Below are 18,418 nucleotides of genomic sequence, written 5' to 3' on the forward strand. Positions count from 1 at the left end.
AAAAAAAAAATAAACTGTATTTGTTTCCCATTGTATCACCGTTTAAGAGGGGGCGTCGGAGGAACGACCGCATCTCCTTGGGGTGTGTTCAGCCCCCCTTATCACAACGTGAGCATCAGAGACGTGAAGTGGCTGGTGCGAAGTGCAGGCCAGGCAGGTTGGCAAGTGAAGCAGGCAGAGGGCAAAGCCCCCTAGTAAATTAATATAATGATATTTACGGGAATAACCAAACTAAATAATTCAGACAGAAAAATGAAAGAAAATAACTAAGAAAAGGAGCATAAACATAAGCCAGGGAAGGAAACCTGTTCAAAACATAACTATAACCATTGATGAAACTGAATTCTAGAGACAAAAGTAGAAAGATTTGCGGCTTAAAGCTCCAAACATTTGGTGAACTGAGGGTGTAACAGCGGAAAATCTCAAAACAGCTGTTGCAAGTAGAGAAGCAAACAAGATATGTATGCTTAGGTTAAGAAAATGTTACCAAGAATCTCTGGTAAAGTTTATTATTTCCAGTTTACTTTTGTTGTCACAAGCATACTTTAGAATCATGTAAGCCACGTTCTTTTAAATTAAAAATATTTGTTGATTCAAAATGAACATATTTGACAAGATTAAGGCATTTGGATTGTGACCCAAGTAGTTAAAAAATCTGTAAAATAACGTTTCACTTTAGAACACAATTTTATATGGCAAATTAACTTATACACACCATAACTGTTAAGAAACAAATTTGTCTTGAAAAATACCAAACTTACCCTGTAAGCATTTTTGCCTGGATCATCAGTAATAAACAGTCAACACAGTTTTTGAGCAATACATTATGGCTTTTGGGTTAATACACCTTTAAAGACAATTTATTCACCAAAAACTGTTTATTTGCTTTTGTTAAGCACGGTAAACATTTAGTGTGTGTAGTTCAGTGTTCATTAATTTTTTGGTTGTTTTTAGACATTAATATTATTGCATGTACATGAAAGTGATGCCACTTGTAAAAAGCACTTGCATCTAATTATATTCCACACATGCCAGCTTTAGCATATTCTCCATCTTTCAGTTTTTCACTTTGCTGCTAAATATAACAATTAGATTACAGTTTCTTCTGTTTTTCAATTTTAATTTAGTTTAAAAATGCAACCTTAAAATCTTTACTAATTTCTTTTTCCTAACGCTTTACAGTTTTCTTAGACAAAACATTGCCTTTTTAAATTATAAAAATGTAAATAAAGTGAACAGATTTGAAACAGAGTAGCTCAGAGTTTAGTGGTGCTGCCTCATACCACCAGACGCCTCACTCCGAGTCCTGGGCCATACACAGCCTGCGTGGACTGCAGACTCCTCAAACACATACTGGTCAGGCTTACTGACCATCAAACTTGCAAATGGATTAAGTGGAATAAGTTTTGAAATGTCCAAATCAATAATATGTAATACAACAAAGAGTATTCTGAATCAGATATTAAAAGTACACTGGATAAAGAGGTATCCTTTTTAATCATTCAAGTAGAACTGACATGACCCTCGTCTTCCTGAATATTCCCGTGCATTGTGCTGACAGCTGTCACCTTTCATATTCGGTTAAATTAGATTTTCTTCTTCTTAATTCTTCTCTTTGATTAAGAAAAAGTACAGTAATTGAAAACCTGAATAAATGGTGTAATGTTTCTCATTTAAAACAAAAAGTAAAAATATGTACAGACTCAATTATTTGTAAACATATTAATTTATTTCTTGGAGCATCTAACATTATTAGTAATGCACCTGTGGCCACTAGTTAAATAATATGATATTAAGAAGTTTTTCATCCCATAACATCTTTACAAAAAGTCTTTATGGCTTACATGTTTTAAGGTCAAACTTCCCTTCATGTAGAATGCTATTCATCCACTAATTTGAAATAATAAATATTGTTTTTTAATACAACTTTTTTTAAATATATAAATTAAGTTTTAAACAGTTAGCTTGAAAAAAAATTACCACTTCAGGAATCAAATTTGGATTTTGTGCCAAGGTGGAGTAGGTTAGTGATTTAAGATCAGTCTGACAAGGCCTCTCGTGAACTGCTCAGGATGTTTCGGGTATCAGAGTGTTGAAGGGGTAGTCCCAAAACCGACTTGTTATTCCAAATCCTAATGGTGAAAATAGAAATATAAAGAAACAACTGTTTAGATTTAGTGGCATCTGTTTCTTTATTACATATGTCTTATTTCTTTACAGAAAATACAGAGATTGACTGTATTTACTTAGAAGACTGTGAAATGACAGAGAAGAGGACTGCTTGCTTCTACTGCTGACCTGCCTGTTCAGGGTTTTGTTAACTTCAGGAGGTATGTTTCAATAAATGTTTGCTTAATTTCAGAGGGGATCCTTTTCAGAACATAAAACAAGTGGATGTGTACTTTGAGTGGAAACCTAGGCCTGTCTTCACTTTTCTAGAGGTAAAGCTGTGTGCATAGCTTACTAATGCAGTACTAGGGTGTTGTACCGTGTTAGCCATTATGAATGTAGAGAAAAGCCAAGCAAAATGACACCTTTTATTGGCTAACTAGAAAGATTACAATATGCAAGCTTTCGAGGCAACTCAGGCCCCTTCTTCAGGCAATTGCCTCGAAAGCTTGCATATTGTAATCTTTTTAGTTAGCCAATAAAAGGTGTCATTTTTCTTTACTAATGCAGTAAATTAAAGGCTTTTTCTTGGTGAATTATGCTTAGTCCTTACAGGTGGCGCAGTGGTAGTGCTTCTACTTTGCAGTAAGGAGACTGTGGAAGATTGTGGGTTTGCTTCCCGGTTCCTCCCTGTGTGGATAGCGCTTTGAGTACTGAGAAAAGCGCTATATAAATGTAATGAATTATTATTATGTAAATATGAACTTCACTGCCTTTGATATGCTCTTCTCAATGGCTCCATCTAGTGCCATTTACACTTAACTCCAAAGGAATATTTTTTGAAGTATTAATATTCTGGAAAAGTAGGACAAAAAAGAACAAAACATTTAAAATTTCAATTGCTTATACAGTAAGTAGGCCTGGGAAAGTTAACATGTTAATTTTTGTGATTAATGTGGCCAGCTTAACGTGTTAAAAATATTGTTGCATCCAGGGCAGGCAACGAGGCAGTCACCTCATACTGGTGTTCATTTTCTTGATTTATATATAATAACACAGATGCACGGGAATGGGAAGAAAGGGGGCAGGCAGGGGGTGGGGGTGTTGCGGATATGGCAGTCCTGGTGTAATGCTAGATAAAAGTTGTGAAGATAAAAATTGTGCTCTTTTTTTTTTATTTCACGTTTCTGTAAGAAGATTTAATCAATGTTATGCTACCTAAGTGCAAAGTTATCATTGAGTGGAACTAAAACAAAATAAGTCTCTAGTACCTCTGTATTTAACTTGCCAGCCTGTCAGGTAGCTGACTGTCCCAATATAATGACAAAATTCTACAAAACAGAAGTACAATGATTATCCCTACCCATTATTGCAGTTTGCAGTATCTTCTCTAATTTATGCAAAGTATGCAACATAACCACCCAAGTAATATACGGTATCAGTTTTCAGGTAGCAGCTACAGAGATCTTTTCGCGTGCCACAATCAAACATGTACAACAGTGTTTTCCAACCTTTTTTCTGTGGTGGCACACTTTTTGCAACCTAAAAAAATCCCATGGCACACCACAATTTTACCAACTACTTTAAAACATTAAATGTCATACATGTGCTAAACTGTCTGAAGGGTCTTGACTACTGGAGATGCCATCAAATAAATCAATATGGAGTGTAGATTTCGCAGGTACAGCACTTAGTGAGCACTTGTTTGCCCACTGTCCCTGGCAGCTTGACCCCCGACACGTCTCCTGCCTGCAAAACTGTGATTGTGTCCCATCATTCTCAGACAGGTCTCGACCACCTGAGGAATGTGTTTCTCTCAGTTCAAGATGCAAGGGTACCACATTAGAACTTCCACAGCATACCAACTGAAAAACACTTGTGTACTAAGTTGTTGATGATGATGAACAATTGAAGATGGTATTTGTGCAGTTTTAACACAATTTTAATGTATGCCCATTTAGGAGATGCTTATACTTTCAATTAAATCAGTTGCTTCGACCGTTTAGTTTTACTTCGACATGTCTGTGTTTTATATACTATGCCATTTTGAGAATTGACACTAGATTTTTTGTTGTTATTTTTGTAGGTGGTTATAATACACTGATCTCGTTTTCTTCCTGCCTTCTTTTCAAATTACCCTTTAGGAATGCAGGTGGGTTGGCACCCTGCCCGGGATTGGTTCCTGCCTTGTGCCCTGTGTTGGCTGGGATTGGCTCCAGCAGACCCCCGTGACCCTGTGTTCGGATTCAGTGGGTTGGAAAATGGATGGATGGATGGATGGAATGCAATCAAACTCAGATTGTACTTGCTCTAGTAGTATTTTGTTAAACGTTCAGGTTTAATGTCATTGTTTAAGTTTAAGCTATGTCATTAAAGTTTTTTAAGTTCCTTTGTGTTGATTCTACATTATGTTTTTGATTCAGTGTGTATTTACTTCATGATTTAAATACTTATTTTATGATTACGTACTTTAATATTAGATGCGATTAATCACGTACAATGATGAGATTAATTTGTTTTTTATCGATTCTGAGCCCTGCTTATAAGACATCCATTTAAAAGCTAGTAAGGTCTGCTAAGAAAGACTACAAGAGCTCTGTCTGATATCCATGCATCTAGAAGGCCAGGCGCACTTTGTAGCTCTACTTTGAGCACAAACCTTTGGCTTTACAGTTTTGCCTGTCTTTCCAATTCTTACAGTGCTTGTTTTGAGCTAATGCTTTAACTTTTAAAAATATCTAGAATGTTACTATCCAAAAACACTTCTGCATTTTTTTTTAATAGTAACTGTTGTTGTTGTGTTTAAAGATGTAAATATATTTTCTTTAGTACAGTAAAAAAACATCAGTATGGAATGATTCATACAGGACTTCTATGTAAATGTCACTTTAGTGATACTGCAGGAAATCACTCAAAAATAGATTTTACAATATAATACAATTGATTGTACCAAGAGAGCGGCGTTTGGGGCTGGCAAGTGGGGCGACCGCCCCAGGCCCTGCGCCTAAGGGAGCCCTGCTTTGGAAGTCTGCATGTCCCGTTCAAGCGGATTTGTCAAGTTATATTATCCAGTATGTATATATTTGAGATGCTTCATTATATCATTATATTTTGATAAAGTCTGCATGTAATGTTGCAAAAATTTCAGCTGAATGCTGTAATGGGAAAATCCGGTGTATGTTAACATTATTTTTATTAAATTTGCATGCAAGTTTATACAGTCCACACATACTAACAGCATTTGACGTAACTGGCTCCATGTGAGGTTGGTCAGCTCTAGGCCTCGCACACCCCTAAGGCCGCCTCTGGATTGTACTATATAATGCTATGCAATGGAATACATTAACTTAAATTTATTATGTTCACTATTAAGTATAGAGTAAAATGAACAGGATGTTGAATGAAGTGAACAGTATAAATAATATTTGACAAGGGGGCTCTGCCCCCTGCTCGCTTTGGGGATGGGTGGAGGGTGCTCCTCCGTTAGAGAAAGCGATTGTATTTAAAGAGATGGTATATATAAGAGTATGCGGGGCGTGGGAGGAAGAAGGTTTGCTCCTTAGTTATTATAGATAGAAAAATCAGTTACTTGAGTATTTCACTATAACTATTTTAAATATCAATGAATAATAAAACATAGTAAAAAGTAAAAATAAAAAAAGTAAAATATAATAAAACAAAATAAAAAGTAAATAGGCGGCACGGTGACGCAGTGGTAGCGCTGCTGCCTCGCAGTTAGGAGACCCGGGTTCGCTTCCCAGGTCCTCCCTGCGTGGAGTGTGCATGTTCTCCCCGTGTCTGCGTGGGTTTCCTCCCACAGTCCAAAGACATGCAGGTTAGGTGGATTGGTGATTCTAAATTGGCCCTAGTGTGTGCTTGGTGTGTGGCTGTGTTTGTGTGTGTCCTGCGGTGGGTTGGCACCCTGCCCAGGATTGGTTCCCTGCCTTGTGCCCTGTGTTGGCTGGGATTGGCTCCAGCAGACCCCCGTGACCCTGTGTTTGGGTTCAGCGGGTTGGAAACTGGATGGATGGATGGATAAAAAGTAAATAAAAAATTAAATGACATTAACGCCTTGTCAAAAATAATGCTATTAATTACTTTATCCTCCAACTTACATTCTATAAACGTTGCTTTTTTACATTTCTGTTTGCATATTGTTCGGGATATTTTTCTCTTTTTTGTTTATCGTTTGATCTTGAATCAATAGACAATTTTTGAAGCCATCGCCAAAACTTCCATTTACAAGTAAGTAATAAAAAAATACACACAATTGGTATGTGAGAAAATATATCCAGCCTTTTTTGTTTTAGGTTTAAGGAATGGTTTTGTTGTACTTGCCAAATTGAAAGACAGATGGATAAAACAACCAAGTGTAATTTGTAAAACTGAAGGAAATTAAAGTGGATTCACAAGCTTGACTTGGATCAAGCAATACAGAAACGTAAAGCTATCAGAATTAAACAGATTTTAAACAGGAAAGAATAGGTTATGTTTTTAAATATGCCTCAAAAGAAAACTTTTTAATACTAAATGAAATGTAAGCATTTTTTACAGCTACCAATACACAACTGCAATATATGTTTGTAAATTCATTAAATTAATTTTAATAAACATAAAAAGCCAAATTATTCCAGGTTTAACATACCTGATTTCTGATATTTAAAGTGATGTTTTATATGGTATATCTTCAGCTTGTAGAAGTAGTTGTCTTTCTTTGGCGAGCCATAGTGCAGGTAATAGTGAGTCAAATCATAAATAATGTAGCCAGACAAGCCTCCAACAAAAATGTTCAGGCCAACTGCCAGTGGAAGGAGCAACCGAAATATGAAGTAGAAGGAAAGAGCAAAAACTGAGGCTGGTACTGGAGGAAAGACGAGCCGGGACCTGTCAAATGGAGCCTGGAATAAAAGTAAAGAAAGAGAATTTTTAATACTCTAATGGTATACAGCAGAAAATTAGGTATCATTCTTTATTGCCTACAACAAATGAAATCAGACCAACTGTAACTCTGTCAAAACATGGAAAGACTGAGGTCTGAATTCTGTCAGATTTAAAAGTTGTAATCTTTCTAAAATAATCGCCAGCCACCTCAAAATGACTTAATGACTTCATGTTTTTAATATATATACTAGTAAATGTAGGGGGCTATACAATAATGTGGCCCCAACTTTTAAAACCCAATCTCCCACCTCTTGCTCGGTAAATTTATATATCAATGAAAGCTAAGAATGATCCAGTGATGAACAACAAATACATTTTTAAACTGAAGATCACATGAGACTCAGTAGTAGGTAAACTGTGGTGCTGATTTTAAAAAAATAAATAAAAATACAACTTTATTATACCTCTGTATCAGTCTTTTTTTCACTTCTTTTTTACTGTACGGAACAGTGTAATTGAGAAGATGTGTGGGATAAAAACAAGCAAAGCATGCTGTCATTTCCAGCTTATGGTTAGGGGAGCTAGATGGCAACATTCATAGCTGTTCATATCCTTATATCTGATAAGTTCACTCTTTCATGAATCCATTTACATATCAGCTACAATTTTTAATTTCTGGATAGTTCAAATTAAATGTTATGTTCAGCAGTGTTTTAGATAATCTAGATATAAAATAGAATGTTTGTCTGTTCCCTCTACAGTCCTACACCCTTTGACCAATCTGGACCAAATTTTGCATAGTTGTGTTCTAGGACCATACAGACAAGACAGACTACTTCGGAACCCAAATTTTGTACCCTATGGGGTTCCCAGGGAGGGTCCCAGTGGGTTTATTTCTTCAATATGTGCTACAGTTTGCACACCAGTGTTACTTGCTGCCTCAGAGCAAGTGAAGTATCCAAACAGTCTGATGACAGACTGGCAGACAAAATGACCAGAGTTTAACCTTATTTAGCATTATGTGCTTTTGCAGGGGACTGGTAAGTAAGGCTTGATCGAGAGTGGAGGTGCAGCACAATACCAAGAAGATGCAAAAGGCTGTTACTTAACTTCTGCTTTTTTGAAATTTTTTTCATAACTGAAGCACTATGAACTGTCCACCTTGAACAGCAAGGACGAGTCAGGCATGACAGTGTTCATGGTTACAACCCAGCAAGGAGTTACCGCAATGCTGGGATTCAATCAGACCCAAAAATAAACAATTATTGACTCATGAGAGCAGAGACATTAATAAAGAGTCAGTATGGATGATGGTTAAGACAGCTAGAAATAACAATATGGTCACTATTTAAAAAAGACAAAAAAACACGTAAAACTTTGCTTTCTTCCCTTAACCCATTCTACAAATATATCTGGGCAATGCTCAGTACTTTGGCTAGTAAAATATATATTTTGGACTGGCTGTAGAATATAACAACTGGATTGCTTTTTGATACAGTATGTGTCTTGGTTTCTATAATATTTTATATATGCAATTTTTTTAGCATGCCACACCCTTAACATCCATCCCATCCATTTTCCATCCATCCATCCATCCATCCATTTTCCAACCCGCTGTATCCGAACACAGGGTCATGGGGGTCTGCTGGAGCCAATCCCAGCCAACACAGGGTACAAGGCAGGAACCAATCCTGGGCAGGGTGCCAACCTACCGCAGACACCCTTAACAAGATTTTTTAAAAATATTTGGTGAATTACTGGAATTTCATTTAAAATTCAAAAATGTGCTCTCACATTGTTTGTGTTTATTTACAATTGTTTAATTGTCAACTGTAAACTTGCACCATGCGAGTGTGGGTAAGTGCCATTGTCTGGCTTCTTGTTCAGAGCTGCATCCTATTTTGTTTTCAGTGTTGCTAGGATAGGCCCCAGTCCTCCCTCAACTCTGAATTAGATTGAGCAAAGTTTCAGAATGTATGTTTATAAATTTTCTTGTTTGTAAAACTAAACTATGTGAATACAATATTTAATTGTAATTTATTAATATATTTTTAATAAAACTAATTAAACTAACTTTTACATAGTACATGTTTACCATCTGAGTGGCGCAGTGGTAGCGCTGCTGCCTCGCAGTTAGGAGACCCGGGTTCACTTCCCGGGTCCTCCCTGCGTGGAGTTTGCATGTTCTCCCCATGTCTGTTTGGGTTTCCTCCCACAGTCCAAAGACATGCAGGTTAGGTGGATTGGCGATTCTAAATTGGCCCTGGTGTGTGGGTGTGTTTGTGTGTGTCCTGCGGTGGGTTGGCACCCTGCCTGGGATTGTTTCCTGCCTTGTGCCCTGTGTTGGCTGGGATTGGCTCCAGCAGACCCCCGTGACCCTGTGTTCGGATTCAGCGGGTTGGATAATGGATGGATGGATGGATGTTTAACATCTACACAGCCTATATAATATATTCATTCCCCTTTGAAGTTTTCATATTGTTATTGTTATACATCTTTTGAACCACATTAGATTCTCAATGGAGATCACCTGTCTGTAGTCAAAGGGTTTCCAATGATGGTAGTATAAATGCTCCTTATCTGAAAGTTCCAAGTTTTGATGAGTCAGTATGATGGCCTAATCTACACAATGAAGACAAAAAAACACTCCTAGCAACTCCATGGTAAGGTGATTAAAAAGAACAACTCATGGGATGAATACAAAAAAATGTCCAAGTCACCGAATATCCCTTGGAGTTCAATTAAACCAGTTATTAAGAAATGGATAGAGTATGACACAGCTATAAATCTGGTAGAACAGGCCGTCCATAATCATGCAAGAAGCAGATTATACCAAGAGACCTATGATAACTCTGAAGGAGTTACAAAGCTATAGTGGCTCAGATGGTACAGATTGTACAGACATCAACTCTTGCCCAGGTGATTCACAAGTGGCAACTTTAGTGGACAGTGGCAAAGGGTAAGCCACTGTTCATAAAAAAAAATGCACATGACATCTCAGCTAGAGTTTGCCAGAAAGCACATGGAAGACTCTAAAGTCAACCAGAAGAAGGTTCTACGGTCTGATGAGGCAAAAATTGAGCCTTTTGGCCATCAGATTGAAATCCCATGTTTGGAGAAAGCTAAACAGTCCACATTATGAAAAACTCCACCTTCCTTACTGTGAACCTTGATGGTGGCAGCATTTTGTTGTGGCAATTCTTTTGTGCAGGAGGCCCTGGAAAGCTTGTGAAGGTAGAGGTTAAAATGAATGCAGCAAAATACAGGGAAATCTTGGTGGAAAATGTGAAAACCTGTTCCTTGGGAGATTTGTTTTCCAGCAAGACAATGACCCTAAGTATAAAGCCAAAGTTCACAGGAATGGTATTTAAAACGGCAATGTTAATGTCCCGGAGCGGCCAACTCATGAGTCCAGATCTTAATCCAACTGAGAATTTGTGGCTGGACTTGAAAGAGGTAATTCACTAATGACCCCTCATGCAACCTGACAAAGCTCGACTAAATTTACAAAGAAGAATGGAAAAAAACTGCAGTGTTCAGATGTGCAATCTTCATAGAGACACAGAATCAAGGTTGTGATGGCTGTCAAAAGTGCATCTACTAAGTAAAGACTTCAAGAGGATAAATTACTTGTGTCATTTTTTTTTTTTGCAAATAATTAAGACCGTTTTGCAGAGATCTGTTTCAACTTTGACTTTAAAGTGTCTTTTCCTGTTTATTGGTGTCAAACAAGCCAAATTCCATCCACTGCGATTCAATGTTGTCTGTCAATAAAGTGTGAAGACTTGTAAGAGGGTTATCAGTTTTTATAGGCACTGTAATCATGATATTCTAAACAACATGGCTCAACATTGTTCACAGCTTTCCAGGTCTAATAGGATTTAAGTACCTTGGTGGACTTCTTTGAAAGTTTTCTTTTTACCTTAGGAAAAACAGTGTAAAAATTGAAGGCAAAACAATGTACTAATTCTCGTACAGTTTATCTACAGTCTGCTCCAAATACGAAATCAAGATAAAATAATATTGGCTTTAAATGCTTCAGGGAAATTTATACTATAAGTGTAAAATACATTTTTGTAAATGTTATACAGTGGTATAAAATGTATATAACATTGTAATTTCCATACCTTGTGGTGCTGGCCATGCAGAAGAAAGTGTAGCGTTATCAGATAGTAGCTGTTTGAAGGTGGCATGGTATGAAATAGAAAGCGGTGGATGAGGTATTCCATTAAGGACCATGTGAACATTCCCAGTAGGAAGAGAAAAGGAAACCAGTATTCCTGCACTGGCACTGACCATGCTGAAACAACAGCAACATCAGGAAAAGTGTTTTCATAAGTTCATACATTAAAAAATACGTTGATATAGGTTTGTCTAAGCTGAGATAAGCCGGATTCATACCACATGCTTTCCAAAATTTACTAATATGTTTCTTATCATACATATAATGAAACGAATTGCTTTTCTAAAACAGGTGTGCCAGTTAACAAATCATATTAAAGATTTTCTTCCTTATTAGTGGATGGATAAATCTCAAAGTTGCCAAGGGTTCACAGTGAGAAGGAAAACTATTGAAAGTAATTAGAACAATATATACATTTAAGAGTAGAGCTGGACTGTTTGCATACTTGTGACTTCTGGAATCCCCTTTCTGCATCAGAACAAACAGAGTAAAAGCTCTGTTAGCAGATTAACAATTGCTGTTCTGTGCTGCCCTAATCCGTTATGTTCTGTGCTTCAGTCACCACCAGGTTCCTCCTTTCCCTTTAGCTTTGTTTCTAATCTCCTCACAGCTATTTTCTGTTTCTCCCTATAAATAGCAGCCCTGAAAACAAGTATGTTTTATAGGTTTTTACTGTTATAATTTTTAATTTTCTTGATAGGACCTTGGTGTGGTATTTAACTTTATTAATTTAACCTGGTTCCTATTACTGTATTCTTGTATTTGTTGACAATTAAACACATCAGTCAGTTCATCCACATGCAGTGCTCCATTTAGAAATTAAAGAATGAACATATGAATCTGTTCAATAAATTTGCTTTCCCTTTAATGCTAATGTCAGTAACAAAGGTCTTCAGTGCACAAAAGCTCTCATGCCAATTTCAGCAGTAATTTTATATTTGTAGGTAAAACAAGCTTTTCAAGAGTCAGTGTGATTCCAACTTTTGGAATTATGTTTTTTGTACTAAACATAAAACTTGGATTGTCAGATAAATGTTGTTTATCATTATTTCAAATTGTGCTTTTAAATAAAAAACAAGACAAAGTCTAACAAAATACTGTGTCGATTATATGAAAACAGAAGATAAGCTCAAATCTAAAGAGACTGCTAATAAAAATATTGAGCTGGGCTTGAGCAGGTGAGACATTCCCAACTTTCAGGATTATTTTTGATTTAGTAGACGGATTACTCATTCTTCAAGATGGACTTTGGGTTGATCATTTAAGCAAATCATTATTATGCCAACACATATTAAATTTCAACAGCCTGCCTGGTGATCCTGTCTTTCACAAAGAGTTAAACATCCCAGAAATTGAGCACAATTTCTAAAATCAATGGAAACATCCAAAACCTTTAGAAAAACATTAAATATTCAGTTCTTATTATTCAAATGTTTAATCCCAAGAATAATGTATCAGTAGAATTTATTTGGAAAGCAGCAAAAAACTGCACCACCACAAGGAAAAACAAATTTTCTTCTTAAAAATATAATGCATAACATACTGTATCCTTCTCATCTTCCTTAAATCCAGTTCTTGGTTGCAACTATGGCCTTAGAAATTCTAGTAAGTCAAAAATATTACATGTATGCATTATGAAAAAAATCATTATCATACTTTTAAAATACTAAACAAGCATTACAAGTGGTGTATAAAAATAAAACCTTGGAGAGAGGAACACTTCTTAATTGGGACATGCGAAGAAGGCCCTTGGTTATGCTGTTAATAGAAGGCTTTACAAACACAAGTAATAGCAGCCACCTATTTGAACAATTTCAACATGCTTTGCCTGTTTAACATCAAATATGAAAGTTTAATAAATATTATTAAAGATAAGTTATAGTCATCAGTGTCACACACACACAACAGAATCACACATGTAGCACCCAGAACATTTGCCTGACTCTACTATATTCAAACAAAGGGATGTTTTTGAAATTCAGCTCAAACTGAAATTGTTGTTTCAGAAGATTACCCTATTGACATATTACATCTGCAATAAGATGCTGTAGATGTTCTATCAGACGGTTGTGGCAAGCGCCCTCTTCTAGGCGGTGGTGTGCTGGGGAGGCAGCATAAAGAAGAAGGACGCCTCACACCTGGACAAACTGGTGAGGAAGGCAGGCTCTATTGTAGGCCCGGAGCTGGACAGTTTGACATCTGTGGCAGAGCGACGGGCGCTAAGCAGGCACCTGTCAATCATGGAGAATCCACTGCATCCACTAAACAGTATCATCTCCAGACAGAGGAGCAGCTTCAGTGACAGACTGCTGTCACCATCCTGCTCCACTGACAGACTGAGGAGATCGTTCCTCCCCCAAACTATGCGACTCTTCAATTCCACACGGGGGGGGGGGGGTAAACGTTAACATTATTCAAAGTTATTGTCTGTTTTTACCTACTTTTTTATTACTCTTTAATTTAATATTTTTTTTGTATCAGTATGCTGCTGATGGAGTATGTGAATTTCCCCTTGGGATTAATAAAGTATCTGTCTATCTATCTATCTACTATTGTTTTGCACACGCAATACACACAGAATAATAGTAAAACACACATATACGTACACTTTTATGTTTTTTCTGCTACACTATCTATCTATCTATCTATCTATCTATCTATCTATCTATCTATTGAGGATCAAACCTTTTGGTTTACTACCTGCACCCATAAAAAAAATCTAGTTGAATATGGGAATGTTTAATATTTTAACTACTAACATTTGTATGGAATTATTGCAACTCAGAACCCAAAAGTAAAAACATTGACAAATCATTTTCCATTAGTTCAAACCTTTTTGGTCAGCGCACAAACCTGATGCCATACAACCAAACACCTGTGATCAGAGTAACAAAAATTGCCTCCTCTCCAAGAATGCTTGCTCCCAAAATAACTGGCTGATTTACATCATGTGTTTTGACATTAATAGTTGCCAGGTTGCCACTATCAAACATTTTGAGGCAATTGGAAACCACTTTTTAGCCCTTTGTTGCCAAGAATGTCAGCCAAGTAAGTGATGCACCGTTTGTTTTTGGTTTTGCTCAATATGCATAATTGGCTGATCGAGACATAACTTGCCAATCACTAGTCTGTTTTATGATAAAAAATAAAATGTTAACATGCGTACTGCGCTTACTGGCTATCTTTTATGGAAGTAAAGCAAGGTGTAACATACTGTTACAACTGGACTCCATACAAAGGTGTGCATGTAACAGGAATGTTAAAAATATGCTGGAGTTACTTTGGAGAGACAAATGTGAAGGGCTGAAAAAATCCCACAGCCACTACAATATGTCTTCTGTGTGGAAGTAAGTTAAATTATGTGAAGGTGAAAGATACACTAACTGCTACAAAGTTGATTTCGGCAGAACAGGCAAACTTTCAATAACTTTCACTCAAACATCGTTCTTCTGACAAATCTGTTCACTTCTTTTTGATTGTTTCTTTAAAGCACTGCAAAGTTAATAGAATAATTAAACACCAGTATACATTTTGTAGTGATTATATTTCTTTTCCATCCATCCTTTATCCAACCTGCTATATCCTAACTACAGGGTCATGGGGGTCTGCTGGAGCCAATCCCAACCAACATAGGGCGCAAGGCCAGCCCACCACAGGGAGCGCACACACACACACACCCACCACACACTAGGGACAATTTAGGATCGCCAATCCACCTAACCTGCATGTCTTTGGACTGTGGGAGGAAACCCACCCAGACACAGGGAGAACATGCAAACTCCACGCAGGGAGGACCCGGGAAGTGAACCCGAGTCTCCTAACTGCGAGGCAGCAGCGCTGCCCAATGCACCCCTATATTTCTTTTCATTCAAATAAAAGATTGAAGGATTAACAAGTAAATGAAGGCTGTATTCCATAGCAACTTGTCGTCTTTTAAAAATAACCACCTTGCACTTGAAACTTAAACTGCTAATTAAGAAATGCTTTTAGCTGTGAAAATATTTTTAAACAATTGCTAAATAAACTGAATTAAACTGCCCGAATCCTTGTTGGGTAGGCTTGAATAACAATGAATGAGTGTGCAGAGCCAACAATTTTAACATATTGAGTGATAACACTTCAGAGTGAAATGTTGTAAAGTAGCAGGTAAAGCAAGCTTACATAAAATTGCGTTGGACCTTAAATTCTTCAAATATAAGCTTTTAAAATTAGCAACCATTTTTTCACTTTTGGCAACCTAGCCTGATTACCAAGCCTGGCAACCACTTTCAAAACTTTATAGCAGCATTTTATAACTGATGTCTCATTTTTGCACAGCAGAGAAGTTCTCCCCACCCCCCCCCCCCCCCCCCACCCCCCCACCCTCACGAGTGTTAGACTTTTCAGTCAATCTAACTTGCACATATTTAGGATGTGGGAGAAAATCCAAACTAAAATGAAGAGAATATGTAAATTCCACAAAGTTAGTGACTGGTATGGGACTTGAGCCCTGGATTCTAGAGCTATAAATTAATAAGCAATATCCAAGACATGCTGTAAAAACAGTTACAAATGTAACACCAGAAAGGCCTTAATGATTCCCAAAATTTTTAATAAAAACAGAAATTGCACTCCTTACCTTCTGTCATGCTTGCAAACAATTTTGTCTCTCTTTTCTCCAGTTCTTTGAAGCAAATGTAGCTACAACAGATGCCTATGGGAATCCAGACAGCTGGTATGACATACCTGAAATTTCAAAGCACAGTTTTTTCATTACTACGATATCCATTTATATTTAAACTGCCAGGTTACTGATAAACAAACTGGTCTTCTTGAAGCATTTTGATATGATTCCATATTACAGTATACAGTATGTAATGGTCAGTAAGACAGTTGGATTTGCTGCCTGGGAATATTTGAAATGGAAGCTTGTACCGGAGTTGTGCTACCTTCCAGATAAAAGTTACCGCGTTCTTACTGTGTTTCTAAAAACTTTTCCAGACATTGTTTTAACATATTAGTGACTGATGCTACAGAAGACTGTCTCAAAGTGCTTATGTGTAAACAAAAGAGTCAATTGTTGCTCTGCTGGACCGTAATTCCAAATTGATTCATCATCATATTTTAAAAATGAATAACTTGTGGGACAGTGGGTTACTCTGCTTTGTAAAGACACTACGCCACTGCAGCACTCCAACAGGAACACGTCACAGACATTTAACAGGATATCCAAAAATGTCAAAGAAAACAAATGTAGCAAATATTCTAAGTATATGGCGGCTCTTAATTGAAATAAAAATATATCTTTTTGTTATCTTGAAAACAATGTCATTTCTGGCATGGATATAAAAAGTATAGTTTTGTGGCGGGCGGCTATGCCCGGCCGGGACACCCCTTCTACACATGTTCCGGGGGAGCAATCATAGACTGCTCAATACCTCCCCCGGGACGCTTGGTGGCAGCCTCCCTGGCTGATGATGGTGCCTCTGTTTCATGCAGGGCTCCAATGGGTGATGAAGTTCTCCACAGCCCTGTTGGGATCTGGGGTGGCTGCCAGGGGGTGCTGCATGGGACCCTGAGCCAGCCTGGACAACTCTACAGCCGGGTGGGCTATAAAAAGGGCCTGCAACCACCACTCGGGGCCAGAATTGGGAAGAAGAGGACGAGTTTGCCTGGGAGGAGTGGTGGTGTCAGAGGAAGAGTGTTGTGTTGTTTGTATTAAGTGCTTTGGGACTGTGTATTGCCTGTGGGGTTCACAGGGAAGACGTGCCCCACAGGTGAAGAAAAATAAAAGTCCTCTTGTGTTTTACACGTGCCTCAGTCTGAGTCTGTGCCGGGTCGGGCGCTATACAGCATCCAAATGACAAGTTATAACTATGAGCCCTAATGAATTAATACCCCCACTTCTAATGCTTCTACATTGCTCTTCTCAGATAGTTTTCAAGAAGCTGATGCACATTAACAAATACAAGTGACTTAAATCACTCAAATTATTTTAAATGATATAACCTAATAGCAACAAACAGTCTTTGTTTTTTTGGCTCATTTACTTCTCTTTTGCATTCAATTAACACCTACTTTTTTGTCTCTATCTTATTCTCCTCAGAACCTCAGTGTTCCTACATGACATTTCAATCAGCCATTTTCCTGAATTCATAGTCTGCTTACACTGTAACGGTATAATCCAATATGACATTTCTGACATGTCTCTGTGTGTACTCATTAAGAGGTACACCAACCCTCGTACACAAGAACAGTACACTCTACATTTTCCTGTCAAGTGAGTGCTCAGGATGTGTTTGTCTTCAGGTAGCATGCTTTATGTTAAAATTACTAATAAAATTGTAACATAACAATCTCAAACCAGCTTAATCCAGTTTACAGTCAAAGAGGTCCAGCGCCTATCCCAGCAGTATTAAGTACAAGGCAGGAGCAAACACTGGATGAGGCACTGGTCCACTGCAGGGCCCACTAATGCACAAACACCCAAAAACACACACTGGGCCAATCTGGAACTGAAAATTGACCAAATTTCCAAGTGTTTTGTATGTGGAAGGAAACGTGGAGTATCTGAGGAAAGACCCACACAAAGAGCATCTAGACATGGGATTTGAATCAAGGACACTGGATCTATGAGGTGGCATATCTAACCACTGGGTTACATTATGCCAAATTGAAAACGTCTCCAGTTGAAAAGCTTGATTGCTTTTTGAACTTGCTTTTCTATCATGCACACATTGATTATCTAGAAATGGTTTATTTAACAATATTTTAGCTAAAATAGACATTTAGGACATCATGAGCATGCATCTGGATACCTGACATTTAGATTATGTAACGTTATTTTGTCATGAACATTCTGATATTGGTTGCTTTTGTTAAAGGTGCAGCTTTCCTTGTGCACGTGTGGTCATGCATGATGGTAAAGTTTGAACCTTGATCAGTCAGTTTCTCTTGTTGTTTTCTAGGAGTAAACACAAACACTCCATTTGCACCAAAGAACAACAACTGCTTTTTATGGGCTGAACATATACCAGGGGCCAAAATCCTCATCATTTTTTTATTGATCGATTTATTTATTCATTTCTGTGTTGATTTATTTTTTGTTACTTATTCATTATTATTTTTACCTAATTTCATTTGCTTTTTATTTCTTGTAATTATGTCTTTGACATTTTCTGAAGCACTTTGACTTGGACCTACATCCTGTGTTTGAAAATGTGCCACAGAAGTAAATGTTCTTTTTGCTTTTCGGCAGAATCATAA

General features: G+C 37.4%; 1 protein-coding gene across 2 annotated transcripts in view; it reads right to left on the minus strand.

Moving 5' to 3' along the window:
* Window positions 1-1,707: 1,707 nt before the first annotated feature.
* Window positions 1,708-18,418, minus strand: part of LOC114664116 (fatty acid 2-hydroxylase-like) — a 51,926-nt gene continuing 35,215 nt past the window's right edge. For both annotated transcript variants that reach the window (XM_028818091.2, XM_051935962.1), the window contains exons 3-6: window positions 15,792-15,898; window positions 11,118-11,290; window positions 6,755-7,007; window positions 1,708-2,132 (exon numbers count right to left, since the gene is read on the minus strand). In XM_028818091.2, the coding sequence (XP_028673924.1) occupies window positions 2,068-2,132; window positions 6,755-7,007; window positions 11,118-11,290; window positions 15,792-15,898 (598 nt within the window). In that variant the 3' untranslated portion in view covers window positions 1,708-2,067. The remainder of the gene's footprint in view (window positions 2,133-6,754; window positions 7,008-11,117; window positions 11,291-15,791; window positions 15,899-18,418) is intronic.

This window comes from Erpetoichthys calabaricus, chromosome 13 (assembly GCF_900747795.2).
Source record: "Erpetoichthys calabaricus chromosome 13, fErpCal1.3, whole genome shotgun sequence".
Classification (NCBI taxonomy): domain Eukaryota; kingdom Metazoa; phylum Chordata; class Cladistia; order Polypteriformes; family Polypteridae; genus Erpetoichthys; species Erpetoichthys calabaricus.